We start from the raw sequence: 17,579 nt of genomic DNA on the forward strand, positions 1-17,579 counted from the left end.
ATCTATCCTCTGACCACTATTATAGCTTTGCAACACTGAGCGCTTGATTCATGTAATCAAAATGAATATATATCGGCTGTGAATCAGAGGAAATGCCCCCCTCCAACACACTTTCTTCGATTGATAAAATGACTATAACACATTGCACAAGACTCACTCACAAACAAACCCAGTGGCAACCTCACAGCTCACCAAAGAGGATGCATGATGATGTATTAAAATGCATCCTCTATAGACAACAATACAGATAAACTATGTTATACCTTAAAAAACAATATAAACAATACAAATAATAAAGTGAGTTGAGACATAATGGAACTGGAAAGATAAATGATAAGATAGGAAAAAGAAGAAGAAAAAATACACAAATTATATAATAAACTAGAAACAAATGAGAAAGGTTTCCCCTCAGGGCTTTCAGTCAGAAAATGATTAATATGAAACCAAACCGTGATCACCCCCTGGACCTAACCCAGTAGGTTTGTTGCCTAAACCTGAGAGGCTTTGTTGCGGAAATCCCCCGAGCAGCCGCACTGGCAGTTGCTGAGCAAAAGCGAAACCAAAATGTTGTACCCAACTTCCTTTGGTTTCGTTTTGTAATAAATGATTCTCTGGCTGCAGAGATCGCAGTCCACGACCACAGTTCTTGGTGAGTGCCTTTTTAAAATATTTATACAGCATTATCTAACTTTCAAACGAATCGGAACTGCTCCGTTTGGTGCAGCCTCACGTCTGCGCTGCTGCAGGCTCAGCACACGTTACTTTGAATGACCTCGGCTACAAGTTGCCGTCCTTGCGGATTCCCCACACACCATGCATTTACACTGAAGGCATCAAAAGCGTTATGGCCGTGCAAAACAAAAGTAATTAAGTATAAAAATGAGCAGTGATTAAACCGCGTGCACTATCTATGCATAAAAAAAAAACAGCACTAAAAAGTGCTGCGTAAAACTCATGCGCCTACGTCAGACACGCACACAACTTTGTCTGTTTCCTAATAGTAATCAATGGAAGCGCATTGCATTCACTGGAAAAAAATAAAAAATAGACCCCTTTTCTTATGTCGTAATTACGAGATCTTTTCTCGTAATTACGACATCCTGATCTCGTAATTACGAGATCTTTTCTCGTAATTACGAGATCTTTTCTCGTAATTACGACATCCTGATCTCGTAATTACGAGATCTTTTCTCGTAATTACGAGATCTTTTCTCGTAATTACGACATCCTGATCTCGTAATTATGACATCCTGACCTGATTACGAAAGGTGCCATACTGGCCACTGTATGCATGTATGTGTACAGGCGTCTTCTTAGACGGTTCCGTTGCCTTAGCTACTCCTTGGGGATCTAGGATGTTTAACAGGTGCCGCACAGTTCTTTGAGTCACTGCAGCATCCCCGGCAGAATTATAGTCTGGAGTCTTTAAGTGATGGTTCGTAAAGGTTTCTTGAAGTCACCGTAAGAACTATGAAGAAAAACGGAAATAGCAGTTGGTTAGCTTAAGCTCTGACACAGACAAAAACTTAACAATCTAAAACAATATTTTCTCAAAAAATGAACTTGAACAGGTGCAAACCTTGTGCCCATATCAGCCAGGTGCTAAACTAATACATCCGTAACCTTTTTATCACTGTTTTCCGTTGTTATGGCAACTTTTCCTTTCTGCCCGTTTCTTACTAAAAACTTCCATTTTTTGTACCTTCAAAATAAGAGCGCAACCAGAAATGCACCGACTGCAGTAACAAAACGGACTAAAATAAAGGACAACAAAAAAGGAACAAACTATTACAATACTTTAAACTCTCAGAGGTCCGTTACAGTCACTACCAAACCAGATTGGATGCATTTCAAATGCATGAATTTGTATCCATGAAGCATCCCGTGTTGGTTCAACTGCTCCTGCAGAAACAGAGCGACATCCAGCACGTCAGACTGGGCTTTCCGCCTGAACAATCCTAACGCCTTGAGATGCCTGCGCAGTGTTGACATACTCAATTTAATACCATCCTCATTTTTTAGAAACATCAGTATTTCCCAGTGTCTCAAACCGAGAAGGTATTAATAGCAGATTAAGTGCGATAGCTCCATCATTGCCACTGAAAGATAATTTACAGACGTTTCCTTTTTCTGTATCTTTTCTCGTAATTACGAGATCAGGATGTCGTAACTACGAGAAAAGGGGTCTATTTTTTTTTTATCCAGTGAATGCAATGCTCTTCCGTAGTAGTCCACTGAATCTACTTACATTATAATTGAAATAACAGTCCTGTAATAGTAGGACTTCATCTTAATCGAACATGATATAAAACGTAGCCCCCATGTAGACATTAGAAGGTTTTTGTGAGACTCATGTAAAAGCCGCGTGTTTGGAACGTTTCCTGACTAATTTAAACAATAGGGAATGTAGGCAGCTCCCCAGTAGTTTACATTTTTATTTTGTTTTGTTGCATATTTGTTCTCAGTCAAAGCTGCCCCTGATGTGTGAGACCGTGCGGGCATTGTATTACGTGTTCACGTTTGCCTGTTTGTTTATCAGCTGATGGAGGCTGATCATGGATGAGGGAGTTGATCCCGACGCCGAAAATGTGAACTCTGTCTTGGCTCAGGAGTCCTCAGAACTGCTCCGCATCCTTAGCGGTCAGCCACCTGCAGTCATCAAAACATTGTGCCAGATGATGCCCTGTGATGCTGGTTGGAACGGCAACCAGGCCTCCAGTAGCCGCTCTACAGCAGCAGTCACAGAACACATCGAAGCCATGTTGGAGTACTTCAGGGGGGCCAACGCTGCAGATTGCTGCAACTTCCTTCAGAGCATGTGTATACTGTGTGAGAACATCCCCATGCACCTGGAGTCCAGGCTTATGTCAGCGGCTGGATATGAAACTAGTGAGTAGAAAATGATGCTCTGAATGTTCAGTACCCACTTCAGTAATCAAGTGGCCTATGTGCAGTCATTTGAACAAGTCATTAAAGGTAATGCTTAGACACAAGGCAGGAATGATGTCAAATAAAGGAGTCATGTTGCTAAAATGACACAGGATGAATTGTGGCTGCATTTCTCTCTGTGGACTGACATGAAAGTGTTTAATGGAAGGCACCGTCCATTGCAGGATCGGTTGGGGTGTGGCCCGCAGAGCAACCACATAATGTGCCCTCAGTGTTCCACCAGTGACGCATTTACAAAGACTTTTTATTCCACAATAAACTAGGAGTCCAATCAGTAGAATAGGCTAAATTCAACGCTTCTTTTCCACAAAACACTCATTGTTGACTTTGTGCTGCTGCTGTGCATTTGCATATGGAGCACACCCAAAGCAGCTCCCAAAATAAAACGTGTCTGCCCAGGAACATTACACAACTTTAATTCACATGTAAGGCAAGTGATTCAGTAGTCTGTTTTTAGGTGAAAGCTGTTTCTTCTACTGTTGTTTCATTATCTTTATTATGTCTATAGTAAAGTGCCCCACAGCAGATATTGACACACCAAAGAGGGAAAATGAAAGTAAAAAGCAACCGTTGGGAGGAGCATTATCAATCAGCATACAGTATTTTTTGAAAATTGTATGTCTTTGGTTTCCTTTTGGGAATTCCCTACCTTTCCTTTTTTATCTCCAGATGATTTAGAAACTAGAAGTAAGAGCCTAAGAATAGTCTGCAACACAGGCAAAATTCTTGCAGCACACCTGATAGCATTAGTCATTTTGGATATTTTATAGTAATCCCAGCATTTTTTAATGTACTGTCTGATTTGTATGTTGTTGTTTTTCTGCACTGTAGCTGTTTGTGAACATTCCAGTCCCAGTGTAAAAGATGAGACGTCGTCATCGCCGCCTTCAGAGCAGCTCATCAAGCGCCCACGGATTGGTAGGACATCAACACACACAATGCTTCTAAACTATGTTGCATTGCAGCTGTGGCCATTCACTGGTCAGAATCCATGGGTTTATTAAGAGAAGGGGACACAGTGTGGCAAAACATCTAACAAGTCACATTAAAAATCACACAGGGTCATTGGTTTATTTTTGTAATGTGTAAAGATTTGATATTTGTAAAACTTTCTTTAGAGTTTTTTTTTGTTTTACATTTTAATGTAAAGTATACCGTGTCTCTTTCTCAGGGCCGGAGAAAAAAAGACACTAAATCACAAATGTCCTGAGTTACATGGAAGAAACTAGAGGGTGACAATAGTGGATTTCTAAAGGCCGATATGATTATGATAGTTTGTAGATGGAAAAACTTTCAAATAATCTGCAGATTCACACTGTCTCCCTCTCTAAATGGAGCTTCTGTTATTCCTTTTGCGTGTTTCGTTACATTTTTAAATGCCTCTCTTACAAATTATCAATGTTTGTGCATGTTACCGGGGTCGGAAAGGAAAATGTGCGAATTAATTTCATAAATGGATAGTTGCGTGGCAGGATAATTTGGAAGAGAGAATGCCAAATTGGTAAGTAAGTTAAAGTATCGTGGATAAAGAGCTTATAGTGTTGCGCTGAATATGTACTTTTGTGGAGAGAATCCAACAAAGAACTGGTCAGATAGGACTGCTTTCTTTTTAAAATGTTCATACATTCCGTTAATGACAGATGTTATGCCTGAGCTTTTTTTTTTTTATTCACTGCAGGCATTCATTTACATCCAGTGACACATACTACTTCATCACTATGAAGTGTAGTGGTAGCATATCATCTGATGTTAAAATCAGAGAAGAGCTCAGGAGTTTTGTTTGCTTGGGCATGAAGTGTTGTTTGTTATAAACATCAAGTTGTAACCATAAAACATATAGTAAAATCCCAAAGCAAAAGAAACAAGACATTTGCATTCCGCTTCGGGTTAATTGTGGGCGTAAACTAGACAGCTTTACGATGCTGCTTTCACTGAGTATCATATTACCAGGCTTAGCCAGTTCTCATGTTCAGATGTGCTCTACCACAACCAAACGCTTCCTGCATGAATTGCAAATGCCAAGCAGCTGGTTCAGTTTTTTTTTTTTGTCCTTTTTGTTTGTCAGACACACAAAAAACCTTTTTAAACCAAATATCTTTTTTTTGTATTATGACTGTTGCATCTTGATTGTTAAAAGTGTTAAAATATTATTATTATTTTTTTGATTGAACAGGAATTTGAACAGATATAACAAAAATAATAAGGAAGCAATGGCCGCGAGGGGTGTGGCCATTAAAATAGTGTCTCAACTTGCACCTCCTCAAGAAGAAATGATCTTCTTAAAACCCACTTAAATCCGGCTGAGATTACAAGAACCGATTTAACCCCAATTCACCCCTCCCAACAATCAGAGGAGAACTCCGGTCTGGGAACTTGGCCAGTAACGATGTTCCGCCCAGATTATCTGGTAATGTGAGGGGTTTACAGATGAAGTCTTAAACCTCCCAAATTATTTGCAGCCCTATCGGGGTCGCCACCCGATAATGTCCATCATGTTTTATATTTAGGAGAATCTGGATGATAACGGTTATGACTACGTCATGAGAGAGACAGGTCTACTACTAGGAGACAGATGGGAATGAAAGGCCCTTTATGAAAAGGGCAACTGTGAAATCTAAAGTTTGGGTACATTGAACAGCTGAGAAGGAGGAAAGGCTTCTCTATATGGTGCACAAATACGACCGCAAGTACAACAAGTCATCTATGAATCTATGAAGATTATGTTCGTGATGTGACCCAATTTCAAAATATGTTAGGAACTCCTTTAGTCTGAGCCCAGCGCTGTTTTCAAGAAGATTCAGACATTCACCAAGGTTTTCTTCTACGCGCACTGAAGAGCACACTCACGCATTTGAGTGCTGAAATGTTGTGCATAATTATTGGTTATGTCCCTTTATGAGATCAATAGGATTCATCATTATCAGAACACAGGGGCAAACAGTTCGGTGGTTTAAGAAAACATCATGAATCTGACTTAGACCTATTTTGGAACATCTCTAATACATTTAAATAAAGAAAATTGGTGAATGAAGGCAAATGTGTTTTACTCCGCCCTCTACAAATAATGTGTTTTGTAATGTATTGCACCCACAGATTACTGGATGCAGTACATTGCTGCAGTGATGCATTTACTGCAGAGGAGGTGGGAGCAGCTCAGTGAGCGCCTGGTGAGGGAGGTGCAGCTGGAGAATGTTTGGGTCAGCCTAAGAATGGCAAACCGAATCAGAGACAGACCTGATCAAACCCCTGGATCAGCAGACAAAGGGGGCAAAACACCAGGTCGGAATGACTTCCTCTTCCTCTTTTTGTACAGACAAAATGTATTTGAAAATCACATTTTCATTTAAGTGGAAGTATTTCAAAATATGCGTTATTAAAGTCTGCTCTCCATTAATGTAACACATTCTTTTCACTAAACTCAGAGTCCGATGGGGACTATAGGTCCATGGATTCCAGAGTGACATTGGAGACCTTCCTCCAGGAATGTACAGGGAAGGTGACAGTTCTCCTTGGCCCAGCTGGATCAGGAAAATCTCTGCTGATGTCTTGTTTAGGACAACAGTGGGCACATGGACTAGTACGTTTACATATTTGTCATCAGCATTCCATTTTCCAGCCAATTTTACGCAGCTCCCTCTGAGGTCACAAAAGGCTTCATACAACTTTTTTTTCACATCTGCAGTAGTACTCAACAAGACCTGTAAACAGACTTTGATGTGTGAACTGTTTCTCTGCTTGGTTCATTCTCTTATTTTGTCTTTAGTTTATTCTCTCACTGTTTCTGTTTCCATCCCGTTCACTCTTGTATCCTTAAGGGCCCGATTCCTTCATCTTACCTGTTTGTCCTGCTGGAGTTTCGTCAGCTCAACGTACTGTCCCACCCTCTCTCCCTGACTGAGTTGCTATTCCGACACTACGTCCCCATAAATGAGGGTGACCATGAAAAGGTATGCAGGTAGCAATGCTCGAACAGTTCCTTCATTTATCAGGACTTTTCTTATGTTACATTTGAAGGTAACAGCAAATTACATTTAGTATAATAGCCACAGCGGTGCTGTACTAAAATTGATGTTCAGATTGATCTCAGGTTCATAAGGAGCTGTATTCATAAACCTGAGTAGTGCCAAGAACCCATCCTGATAGTAAAATACATGCAATTCTAAAAAGGTCCACTGGGAACAGACATCCGCCAAGTACGTTTCTATGTGTGTAAAATAATGCGTGTATCCACTCCATGTTTTTGATCTGCTCCAAAATTCAGTTGGTTCTTCCTTGGTCAATGCTATACCCGTCCACCAAGTTTAGTGAAAATTAGGCCTGTAGTTTTTTCCGTAATCCTGGTAGCAAACAAACATACAAATAGAATCAAAAAAACAACTTCTTTGGCGGAGGTAATCAAACATCTTATAAAGGAAAGAACTGTGTAGTTGTTGTCATGGTGCCTTCAATATTAATGGTTTATTAGGAGTACATTCAGAGGATGTGTGTAGAGAGACTTTACTTTATGATTGAGGGGTTGATTATATATACTCAACATGTGCAGTTGAAGACTATATTTTAAACCTCAACCTAACACATCATGTGTTAGGTTCCTAGGAATATGTATTAAAAAGGCAAATATACCACACAAATAATAGCTTCAAATGTATTTTAATGTGAACAAATACTTTTTCACTGTTGTTCGTACGTTCTTCATATATTTCTGTGTTCTGAGCAGGAAGCCATTGTGGATTACCTACTTTCCAATCCAGAGCAAAGCTGTTGGGTGCTGGATGGCTATGACGAGTTTCAAAGCAAACTTGCCAAACAAGAGGTGCACGGAGAGCTATTGGACCCAGAAAAACCTTTGCCTGTTGCAGACCTCATATCAGGGCTGTTAAATCGTCAGCTTCTCCCAGGATGTACTGTGATGGTCACTTGTCGTGTACGCGATGTCCTCGATTTGGAAGGCATAGCAGATAAAGTCGGGCAGCTGCTGGGTTGGGACTGCCATGAGATCAAGGAGTATGTGGACAGCTTTTTTGGCGAAAAAGGTAAAAACATGCAGGCGACATTTTCCTTTCTGCACATAGATAAATCTACATATATCTATCTATATGCTTAATTTATAAAGATAGACTGCAGAGCCAAGAAAGAAACTGCAGTGTATATATACACTGCAGTTTCTTAGAGTGCAGGTTAGTGCATCCTACCATTATCTATTCCCAAACTATGGTACCCATACCACTTGTAGTACGCAAGCTCCTCTTTGGCGGTGCAAGAGTCTTGCTAAAAGGCCTTTGCACTCAAACTGGACTTTAAATTAAGACCAAAAAAATTGGCATTGAATATAATTTAAATATGGACAACAGGTATTCATTACATATTTACATTTAATTACAATGATATAGAAATTGGTTGTTAAACTTTTTTTTTTTTAAGAAAAAATATTTGGTTGGATGTGACGTCCGACATATCTTGAACTAGTAGCACTAGCTGTTGCAATGCTGACCGATTTGGACTCTTCAGTCATTGATAAAAGCATCACAATGAAAAGACGTTACCAGGCTAGCTCCATTCATCTGGGATTTACCTTCACAGGGCCAGAAAAACAGCAGAGGCTGTAAATAAGCAAAGTGGCTCTTTCATTGTTACATTGTTGATATCTGCAGTGGGAAGTGGTAATTGGGACATTTGGTTTGATAGATAGAGATACATGGTCCTAAAGTTTTGGGAGCCTCTGACATTGGGCGAGAGGCGGGGCACACCCTGGACAGGTCAGTAGTCAATCTGATACAGGGCTGACATATTCTTTCATATCATTTACTCATATGAGCTCCAGACATTGTATTATTCTGATTTCCTGCCAGTGATATGGAAATGTCATGAACATGCAACTTGCTCGCTGTGAATTCTCTGGACAGGGCAGCTTTATTCACACATGGCCTCAGTTGGGCATTACACAAACTTGGGAGCTGGTCCGGTAAAGTCTAAATAATGTCCCATCTGAAAGATTTGGACATTTGCATTCTCTCATACAGCTTCTCAATGTAATACCTACATCAGTGTTTCAAAACATTTGACATTTCAACAGCTAGTTCGGAAACAATTGATCTAGGTTGAACTCATACTCATATATACTCAATTCTCTTTGCATTTTGAAATTGTCCTCGCACACCCACACATGTGTTTTAAGTTATTGCAGTTGACCTCTGCTCAGCTTGAAGTCAAACTGAGCTACAGCATGCTCAGTATTACATACGATCCCTACACTTCATGTAATTATCATCAAAACAAGAATCATAATAGGCAATACAAACAATAAAAAACAGGAGAGTTGGGGATATGTCAATCAAGAACTGTCTGAACACGCTCACATAGTTATAGAAGAGGTCTGATAAGGCAAACATAACAACACATGTGTGACTCTACCTTTCATTTCTATGGGCTTAAACTAATTTGTGTCTCAACTGCAAAGGTCACTCAGCCAACAGGGCTCTTGGGGTGCAGGCAGCAGAACTCCTTCTTTCCAGTCAACACCTGCTCGGCATGTCCTCCCTCCCTGCCCTCTGCAACATCTGCTGCATCTATCTGGAGCATTTACTGCTGGGACGTACAGAGCCAGGAAATATGCAGATACCTGAAGAAAGAGGAAGAGAGACAAGCAGAAAAGTGGGTGGAAAAGAAGAAAAAGGAGTACAGATTCCAGGAGACGGAAGAGGAGAAGAGGGCAGTAGAGGAGGGAGAGAAGATCAAGGCGGAGGGAGTGAAGACATGATGACAGATGGAACAAACTGTAGAGCCGAGCTACCTCTCACACAAGCTCAGATACCCTCCACCCTCACCCAGGTCTACCTCAGTGTTCTTGATACGTTTCTCAACCGTGATGCAAGAGGAAGCAATGACGAGCTGAATACCATGAAACTTCCACAGAGGTGAAGGCTGAGTAGACAAGCAACATATTACCACAATGTTACCGCACTGACACCCCATACAAAACACATCATTTCAATTAATGTATGATTGTTAATGCAGAGCTTCTTAAGAAACCATTTGGTGCAATGTCTTTGATATTTTAATGATAGACTTAGTTCTAACTCACACAGAGGTGAAGTTAGCTATGTCTTTGCTCCCTGTACCTTCAGCAGATGTGTTGACATCTCACCTTCATGTCTAAGTCCAGTGAATGGGCTTCTATGTTCCAGACAGCCTGGTTTATCTTACAACTTTCCAAGTTGGGGTTCCCAATCAACTGGAAGGCAAGCAACCCCCTTGCCACACAAACAGGTGGAGTATCTTGGGGTTATACTTGACACGTGCAGGCTGCATTTTTGGACCAGAAGCGGACGGCCATACTGCCGGCAGTCTGCAGTTGTTGGGAAGTGTAAAGCACCGACTGTCATGTTGGCAAATTTCAGTGGGCGAAGGCGTGCTTGTGATTGGAGGAGAGTCCTACCTATAGTGTCCAGTAGAGGTTCTCCACCTGTGCTTATAGAACTAGGGTTACAATATTGTAACCGTCATTCATTTCCCCCAGTTTTGCTTTTATGTGATCTTTGATCATGTAAAGTACTAATGCACCGAATATTTGTTTTTTGTTTTCATATTATCGTTTGTTTTCTGTCTCTTTGTGCAGTATTCTGAGTCGGCATCGATCTGAGTTGTGCGAGCTGAGTCAGCTGGCCTGGAACAGCTTCGAGGACAGCAAGATCCTCTTCATGAAAGAAGACATTTCTCAGGAGGCTTTAGAGTTTTCAATCAGGACGGGGCTCTTCTTACAGGTCGGCCTTGGCTGTGTAGTATGTGTGAATGTTCTCTACATATCTGGGGATAGTCATATTCAGATCCTCCCATCATCAGCCTGTGGCATTGCCAGCTTGGGGTGCTGCACACAATGTATATGCAAGCAATGTATATGCAATAATTCCAATGTCAACAACATACATGAAGTGTTGGAGTTTAAAACTCTTTGGTACAACCTTAATGTCTAGTGTTGATTATATGCTAAGATGAAACTATGACATGACAAATTGAATGTAGCATTTATTTTATTATAATAATGATTACATACATAGTGGGAAAACAAGCCATATTTGTAATATAACAACCCTCTCCTGGCTAAAGGGTTGGAATATTTGAGCCATTCTGTAGCATGAACAACCATAGTCAGAGCCTCTGTGGACATAGTGCAAGTGAATATCCATGCAACAGGAGCAGTGGATTAAAAGTTAAAACTGTAAACAACTTTATAAGTTTGACTTCTGTCGGTACAATGCTACATTAATATCCACTATGTCATGTTTCTAAACTAGTGTTATTGTATGCATTGCTTGCAGAATGGGTCAAGGAATGGCAACCCTGATATTCATGGTTTTCAGAGGATGAGTTGAAATAACTTTGGTGTAGCTGAACATTTTTGGTGACATAATACATGCTGTGTTTGTGCATACCTTCCCTTAAGGTGGAGCTCAGACATGAAGATGGGATGCTTGTCAACTCTTACTGCTTCACTCATCTGACTTTACAGGAGTTTTTGGCTGCACTCAGAATCATGACGAGTGCTGATGTTAGTGACACGCAGCTCAAGAAGAGGTAGGGAACTGAGTTCAGTGAAGCCAAATGGAACTGTGCCCCGTACTGTCACCAAATTATCAAATGAGTAATTCAATGAAAATTGATGTATAACTACAGTGTAGCATGTACTGTATGGCCCCGTTTTCTACAATTTCCGAAAACCAACACCAAGTGTTGCACTTCTTCATTTGAGCATGAGGTCTGGAGAATGTCAACTTGTTGTTGCAATGTGTGCACTGTCACCAAACTAGAACCATGTAACCTAAGCTTGATAAATCAAGTTGTAGGTTTAAATATATATATATATACAACTTTAAGATAATTGATATATATATATATATATATATATATACACACATACATTTATACTGTCTATATATATATATATATATATATATATATATATATATATATATATATATATATATATATATACATACATAAAACCCACCTTAATCAATCGTGTGCCAGTGATACTCTATGATTATCTGGATACCGACACAAGGCACAGAGTAATATAGAATGTAAGCATATAATGTAACACTCTACCAGGAACATATCAGGAATAACCCAGCCAAGGAAAAAGATGAACAGTGTAAATTGAGCACCATATGACCTTCCACCCTAAAAGGAGGCCATGAATTCCCCGATGCATGGCCCAATCACAGTCGTGGAGACTCAAGGGGCCAGCAGAGGTGGTGGGCCCTGGCAGCAGACTTCACACGAGACGAAAACTGTCACCTAATGAAAGCTATTACTATTAATGCACACATTATATATTGTATTAATAGTCTGTTTCTTTCTGCGTATTATTTTCAATTGAAAGCCACATCGGCAGGACTAACCAACTTGAAGTCTACACTTTATAATTTATTTATTGCTCATAATCAGTTACTTCTTAACAAGCTCTTTGTGACACCAGAGAACACAACATCCACATTGGAATGTGATTTCCCCACGCTGGTGCTGATGATGTTTTAATGATGCAGGATGACGATCGACAAAACTGTGTCAGAGATCCACGTTTCCTGTCAGTTTGTACGTCTGCATATTTGCTCCTCTTGTGGTTTGTTTGTAAAAAAAAAAAAAGACCGGATCAGAATCAAAACGCAACAATGTATACTTTTTTTCCATATGGCTGGACCAAATAAATCAAACTACAGGTGTGAAAGTGCCCATAGACTTATTTGCTTTTGTAAACTAAAAATCACAGGGAAAATAAATGTTTATCTCATGCCTACTGTACATCATGTGAGTTATTCCTCTCATCAGGCTGGAGAGGCCAGGAACTGTCCTCCATAGCAGTACAATGTTGTTGTGTACCTTGATATTAAAGCAAACAAAATGCTTACTTTGCTCTATCTTTTCCCCATTGCTCTCTCAGATTCAGTCTGAGAACTCGCTGGACAACCAAGTCAGACCAGAGGACAGTCTTTACTGACTCCCTGCACCTGTTTGTATGTGGCCTGGCCTCCCCACACTGCACTCCAGCCTTAGTTCAATTAGCCAGGACCCCTGGTGGAGCAGGAGGTCAAAGTTGGGTCCAAAAACGACAAAACCTGGTTCTGAAACTGCTAAAAAACCTTTGTCACAGCAACAACCTGACTGGACCAAAGGTGAATTCTGACAAATGGATGTATATTTTAACTTTCCTTACGGATCCTTCCTTACTGATCCTTCCTTCCTATCTTCCTAGATATTGGAGCTTTGCCACTGTATTCAGGAGAGCCAGGACCACCAACTAGCTCAGCAGGTTGTGGGTGCGAGACCCACCTTGGAGCTGCGCAACATCCGGCTTCTACCTAATGATATTGATGCTCTGGCGTTTGTAGTTAACTCAGTCGGTGATAATGGCATTGGATTGGACTTTGGAGCATGCACAATGGAGTCAGAGTGTTTAGATGTCCTGCCAAGGTGTCAGTACATTCACCACCTCGGGTAAGTCCACACAAATACTCACACAAGCAAGACATACAATGGCATTAGCAGACACACACACACACACACACACACACACACACACACACACACACACACACACACACACACAAACACACACTCACACATGGGACATCTGAAATATCTGTTATTTGAAATAACTTCAGAAGCAACATTTAATTATCACCTCCATAGTTTTGTAAAGTGTGAGCAGTCAAAATGCTGACACCCAGCAGTTGGGCATGTAAGGCTGATAACTATTTTTATGACCAAAGGCACGGTGCACTTGAGCCGCTGTAAACTGATCTTCTAACATATGTAAATGGAAACATTGAGGCGAAGGGTGTTGAGCCTCCAGAGTCTGAAAACCTTTGCTTCCGGGTGTTTGGAGAGCATGTGGCTCCAGAGAGAGCCGCCACCTTGCCTTCAGCATTCCTCAGCTGATTTGCCACCTGTCCCACATACTGGGACTCTCACTGACGCTCTTTATTTCCTGCTGCGTAGCCTGGACTCAAGAGCAAAAAAACAACAACTGGCACCTTTTAAGGGATATTTCATCAGACCAACCCACACACTGTGTGCACTAACATGTGCAACTCAACTCAAACATAAACAAATATTTCCATTGGGTATTTTGTGTGTGTGTGTGTGTCAATACATTCCTTATTAAAACATTTCCTCATGCCTGTGCCCCATCCTTTCACCACAGCACACATACATATTCAGCAACCTCTCAACTTAAACCAAAACCAACCAACTTTCCCTCATATTTCTGTGCAAAAGCACAGAAATGTGTTTTTGCTCCAGAGATAACTACAGCTCTATTGTTTGCCCCATATCTTGTCAAATTTCATGGGTTGCCCTTTAATATTGTATATTATTTATTCTGGGGTGCAATATGACAGTAGTTCTCTACACCATTGTTTATGTGAAAAATGAGAGCTTATATTTCCATGTTATTTAATATATATGTGTTGCTGCTGTCATTGTTAATAGTATCTTTAAACATGTGTACATCTTCCAATATAGATATTTGGGGTTCTGTGTAATTCATTTCTGCAGTGTTTTTGACATTACTCTTCTCTTTATAATAAATAGTCAATCATTCAAGTGTGTGCACTTCTAAAACAACCTTTTGGTTCACACATTGTATATCTTTTATGGGAGTCTTTGCCTCTCAGTTCCCAATCCAACATGAAGGTTTTAAGAATGTCTCACTGTTTGTGTGCCTTCAGTTTTCGCAGACGCAAGTACGATGACAAGTTCGCTGAGAAGTTGTCCTCCATTTTGCCAAAATTCAAGACCCTGAGGAAACTAGAGTAAGATTGAATTTCTCTTGAATTCATACTAAGCTCAGCAAGACTATTCGGGATGTAGTAGAAATCAGCCCCTGCCTTCACAACAGTGTGTGGCTGATTTATTCTTTGTCCTCTTCAGGTTCTGTGGTGCCAGTCTGACGGCCACCGGAGCGGCTAGTTTGGCCTCTGCTCTACCGAGCTGTCCAGGCGTCACTGAAATCAAGTATATTTGCTTCGATATAATTCCACTGCAGCATCAAATAACATGTATTCTGACAGTTCTGTTGAGGAAATGTGGGACCAGATTCTTGTGTGTCCGCCTAGATTGGGTCGGGCCTCCTTATACTTAATGTGACGGTGAAATAGTTTTGGGTTTTGGGTGCAGGTCTAAACTCTAACACCATTCTTTTGTTTTTGAATTGCAGCCTGAGTGACAACGATCTGAAAGACGATGGGATCAAACACATAGCTGATATTTTTACCAAACAACCAAGACTGGTTTTGGTGAAGTAAGTACATACCGCCAACGAGATGCTATTTTTAAATAACCCCAATATCTCAAGATTTATACAGGTGTGTAGCCCATTCCGTGTGTGTGTGTGTGTGTGTGTGTGTGTGTGTGTGTGTGTGTGTGCGCGCACCTTGCAGGCTGGGTCGAAACAACAGCTCTCTGGGAGCAGTGGACTATCTCATCAGGAAAATGTCTTCGTTCTTGAACATCCAGCAAGTTCATGCAGAGTATGACCACACACACGCACACACACACACACACACACACACACACACACACACACACACACACACACACACACACACACACACACACACACACACAGTTCCACATTTTCTCAGTCACATGCAACCTTGAGACCTTACTTTATGGTCCGCAAAGCGATGAAGTGAAGGAACATCAAAAAGTAATCAACTCATTATGATTATCCAGCTGTATGTGTGTGTTTTGTTTTTGCAGCGGATTGAAGGAATTGACAGTCACTCTCTCTCAAAACTCTGATTTGATCAGGTGAGTTTAATGCCAGGTAAACATAATGAGAAAATACAAAGCAGTAATTAACCATACAGTGTTTCATGAAATGAATTCGGCAGAGAGTGAAATTCTGCTTTCCCCTCTGCAGCCATAAAACTAAGTCTGAACCAACAATCTGGTAAGACATCAGACAATAACACCCTTGTCATAAAAACACTTTCCTTAATAAAGAACTTTGCTCCTCCTTTGAACAGGGTGCTTGAACCTTGACTTTTTTACTTTTGTTTTATAGTCTTGACCAGAAACAACCTCTGAATCAATAACAGATCATTCAGTTTAATTAATGTGCCGAGTGATTAGAATTTTATGTTTGGCCCTCGTTTGTTGCCGATGTTTTACAATTTGTTCTCCAGCTTGTTGAACCAGAAATGGAGGAAGCCGGATATGCAAAAACTTGCAAAGTCATTGGCATGTTGCCCTGCCTTGTCTGTCCTGGAGTAAGTAAACACTCCTCCTAAAATGTACCACGCTCCTTACCAACGTTCCAAAACAGAATAATGCAGTAACGACAGCCAGTTATTGACGTATTGTTTTACCCTTGTTCCTGACTCAACTAAACATGTTATCTTTCACACTTAACAGTAAGTACAATTCAGGCATTCACTGTAAGTAGTTGTCAGAAGTAATTTTGTTGTTGTGAGCCACCACTTCCCATTTGGCCATCAGAGCAGGGTTCACTACAACTGACAGTCTGTATGTTATCATCACACAGTCACTCATTTGGCACTGCGTGTGTTTATTACTCAGTATTTCTGGAGGCCGCTTGGATGTTGAAACTCTGAGGACGCTGACTCAGTTTTTGCCGAAGTTCAACATCACCCAAAAGATCATGTAAGACAAGACTCTCATCACAAGAGTGACATAAAAACTACATGTATAAAATTCCATATTTTACATAGCTATGGAACAAATAGCATGAAGACATTACTACTACTACGTAATTTGTGGTTAAGGATAGACAGCTATTAAAAAACCGTGCTCAGCAACCATAAGAATTGTGTTGATCTTCACATGTCTTTTCTTGTCAGTGCGAATGACAGCTGCTTAACCGTGCAGGGTTTGACTATTCTGACTGCTCTGCTGGCAAATTGTCCTGCTGTGGTGGAGCTTCATATCAGGTTCAGACAATTTAAATACACAAATCTATAAACATACTGCACTCACAAATGCATAATTAGGGTTACTCACAGTCAGACAGGACCATCATACCCATTTTCTGCATCACTGTGTAAAACATTCAGCAACATTTAACATTGTATTAGTTAGCCTCAACAGAAAGCCACATATATTGTTTTATTTAATTCTTCAATAGTGGTGTAACAACTGCCATGTGACTGTATTTTATTTTTATTTTTTACGTTTCAGACTACAGAGTCCTGTTCAGGTGTCCATAGTGTTTTCTGGAGGGAGAGCACAAACTAATGAAGTATCTAAACTGCTCTGGTACATGTTTAATACGGATCGCCTCACACATCGCATGTCACATACCCACAACTCTCCGGTTCAATTCCGTCCTTGGTCCCTTTGTTGCATTTTGGGCTAGGAGTTAATCTAAGAAAAAAAAGAAGATATTATTTGTTCAGAATGGAGCGATGTTCTTACCTTGTCACGAGAACCAAGGGATCACATCAGACCCATCTAGTCAGGCTTCATGTAATGCATTAGTTTCCGGACAGCCAGAGGAGCTACTGGCAGCTACGGCCGCGGCTTAGGTGTGTTTATGAGATGACACAGACAGGTTCCTTCAATAGCATCTCTCATATCAGAAATGGAAATGTATACTCATTGGAAGAAGA

General features: G+C 40.6%; 1 protein-coding gene across 1 annotated transcript in view; it reads left to right on the forward strand.

Annotated features, from left to right (window-relative positions):
- Positions 1 to 2,555: 2,555 nt before the first annotated feature.
- Positions 2,556 to 17,579, forward strand: part of nlrc5 (NLR family, CARD domain containing 5) — a gene marked incomplete at its 5' end in the record, with an annotated part of 30,793 nt that continues 15,769 nt past the window's right edge. The window contains 21 exons of the mRNA XM_079224094.1: positions 2,556 to 2,889; positions 3,781 to 3,867; positions 6,043 to 6,228; positions 6,372 to 6,526; positions 6,765 to 6,896; positions 7,667 to 7,982; positions 9,407 to 9,863; positions 10,565 to 10,709; positions 11,390 to 11,520; positions 12,887 to 13,118; positions 13,199 to 13,440; positions 14,676 to 14,759; positions 14,878 to 14,961; positions 15,164 to 15,247; positions 15,387 to 15,476; positions 15,709 to 15,759; positions 15,872 to 15,901; positions 16,137 to 16,220; positions 16,531 to 16,614; positions 16,812 to 16,901; positions 17,149 to 17,226. Of these exons, the coding sequence (XP_079080220.1) occupies positions 2,556 to 2,889; positions 3,781 to 3,867; positions 6,043 to 6,228; positions 6,372 to 6,526; positions 6,765 to 6,896; positions 7,667 to 7,982; positions 9,407 to 9,863; positions 10,565 to 10,709; positions 11,390 to 11,520; positions 12,887 to 13,118; positions 13,199 to 13,440; positions 14,676 to 14,759; positions 14,878 to 14,961; positions 15,164 to 15,247; positions 15,387 to 15,476; positions 15,709 to 15,759; positions 15,872 to 15,901; positions 16,137 to 16,220; positions 16,531 to 16,614; positions 16,812 to 16,901; positions 17,149 to 17,226 (3,176 nt within the window). The remainder of the gene's footprint in view (positions 2,890 to 3,780; positions 3,868 to 6,042; positions 6,229 to 6,371; positions 6,527 to 6,764; positions 6,897 to 7,666; positions 7,983 to 9,406; positions 9,864 to 10,564; positions 10,710 to 11,389; positions 11,521 to 12,886; positions 13,119 to 13,198; positions 13,441 to 14,675; positions 14,760 to 14,877; positions 14,962 to 15,163; positions 15,248 to 15,386; positions 15,477 to 15,708; positions 15,760 to 15,871; positions 15,902 to 16,136; positions 16,221 to 16,530; positions 16,615 to 16,811; positions 16,902 to 17,148; positions 17,227 to 17,579) is intronic.

This window comes from Taurulus bubalis (assembly GCF_910589615.1).
Source record: "Taurulus bubalis genome assembly, chromosome: 9".
NCBI lineage: Eukaryota > Metazoa > Chordata > Actinopteri > Perciformes > Cottidae > Taurulus > Taurulus bubalis.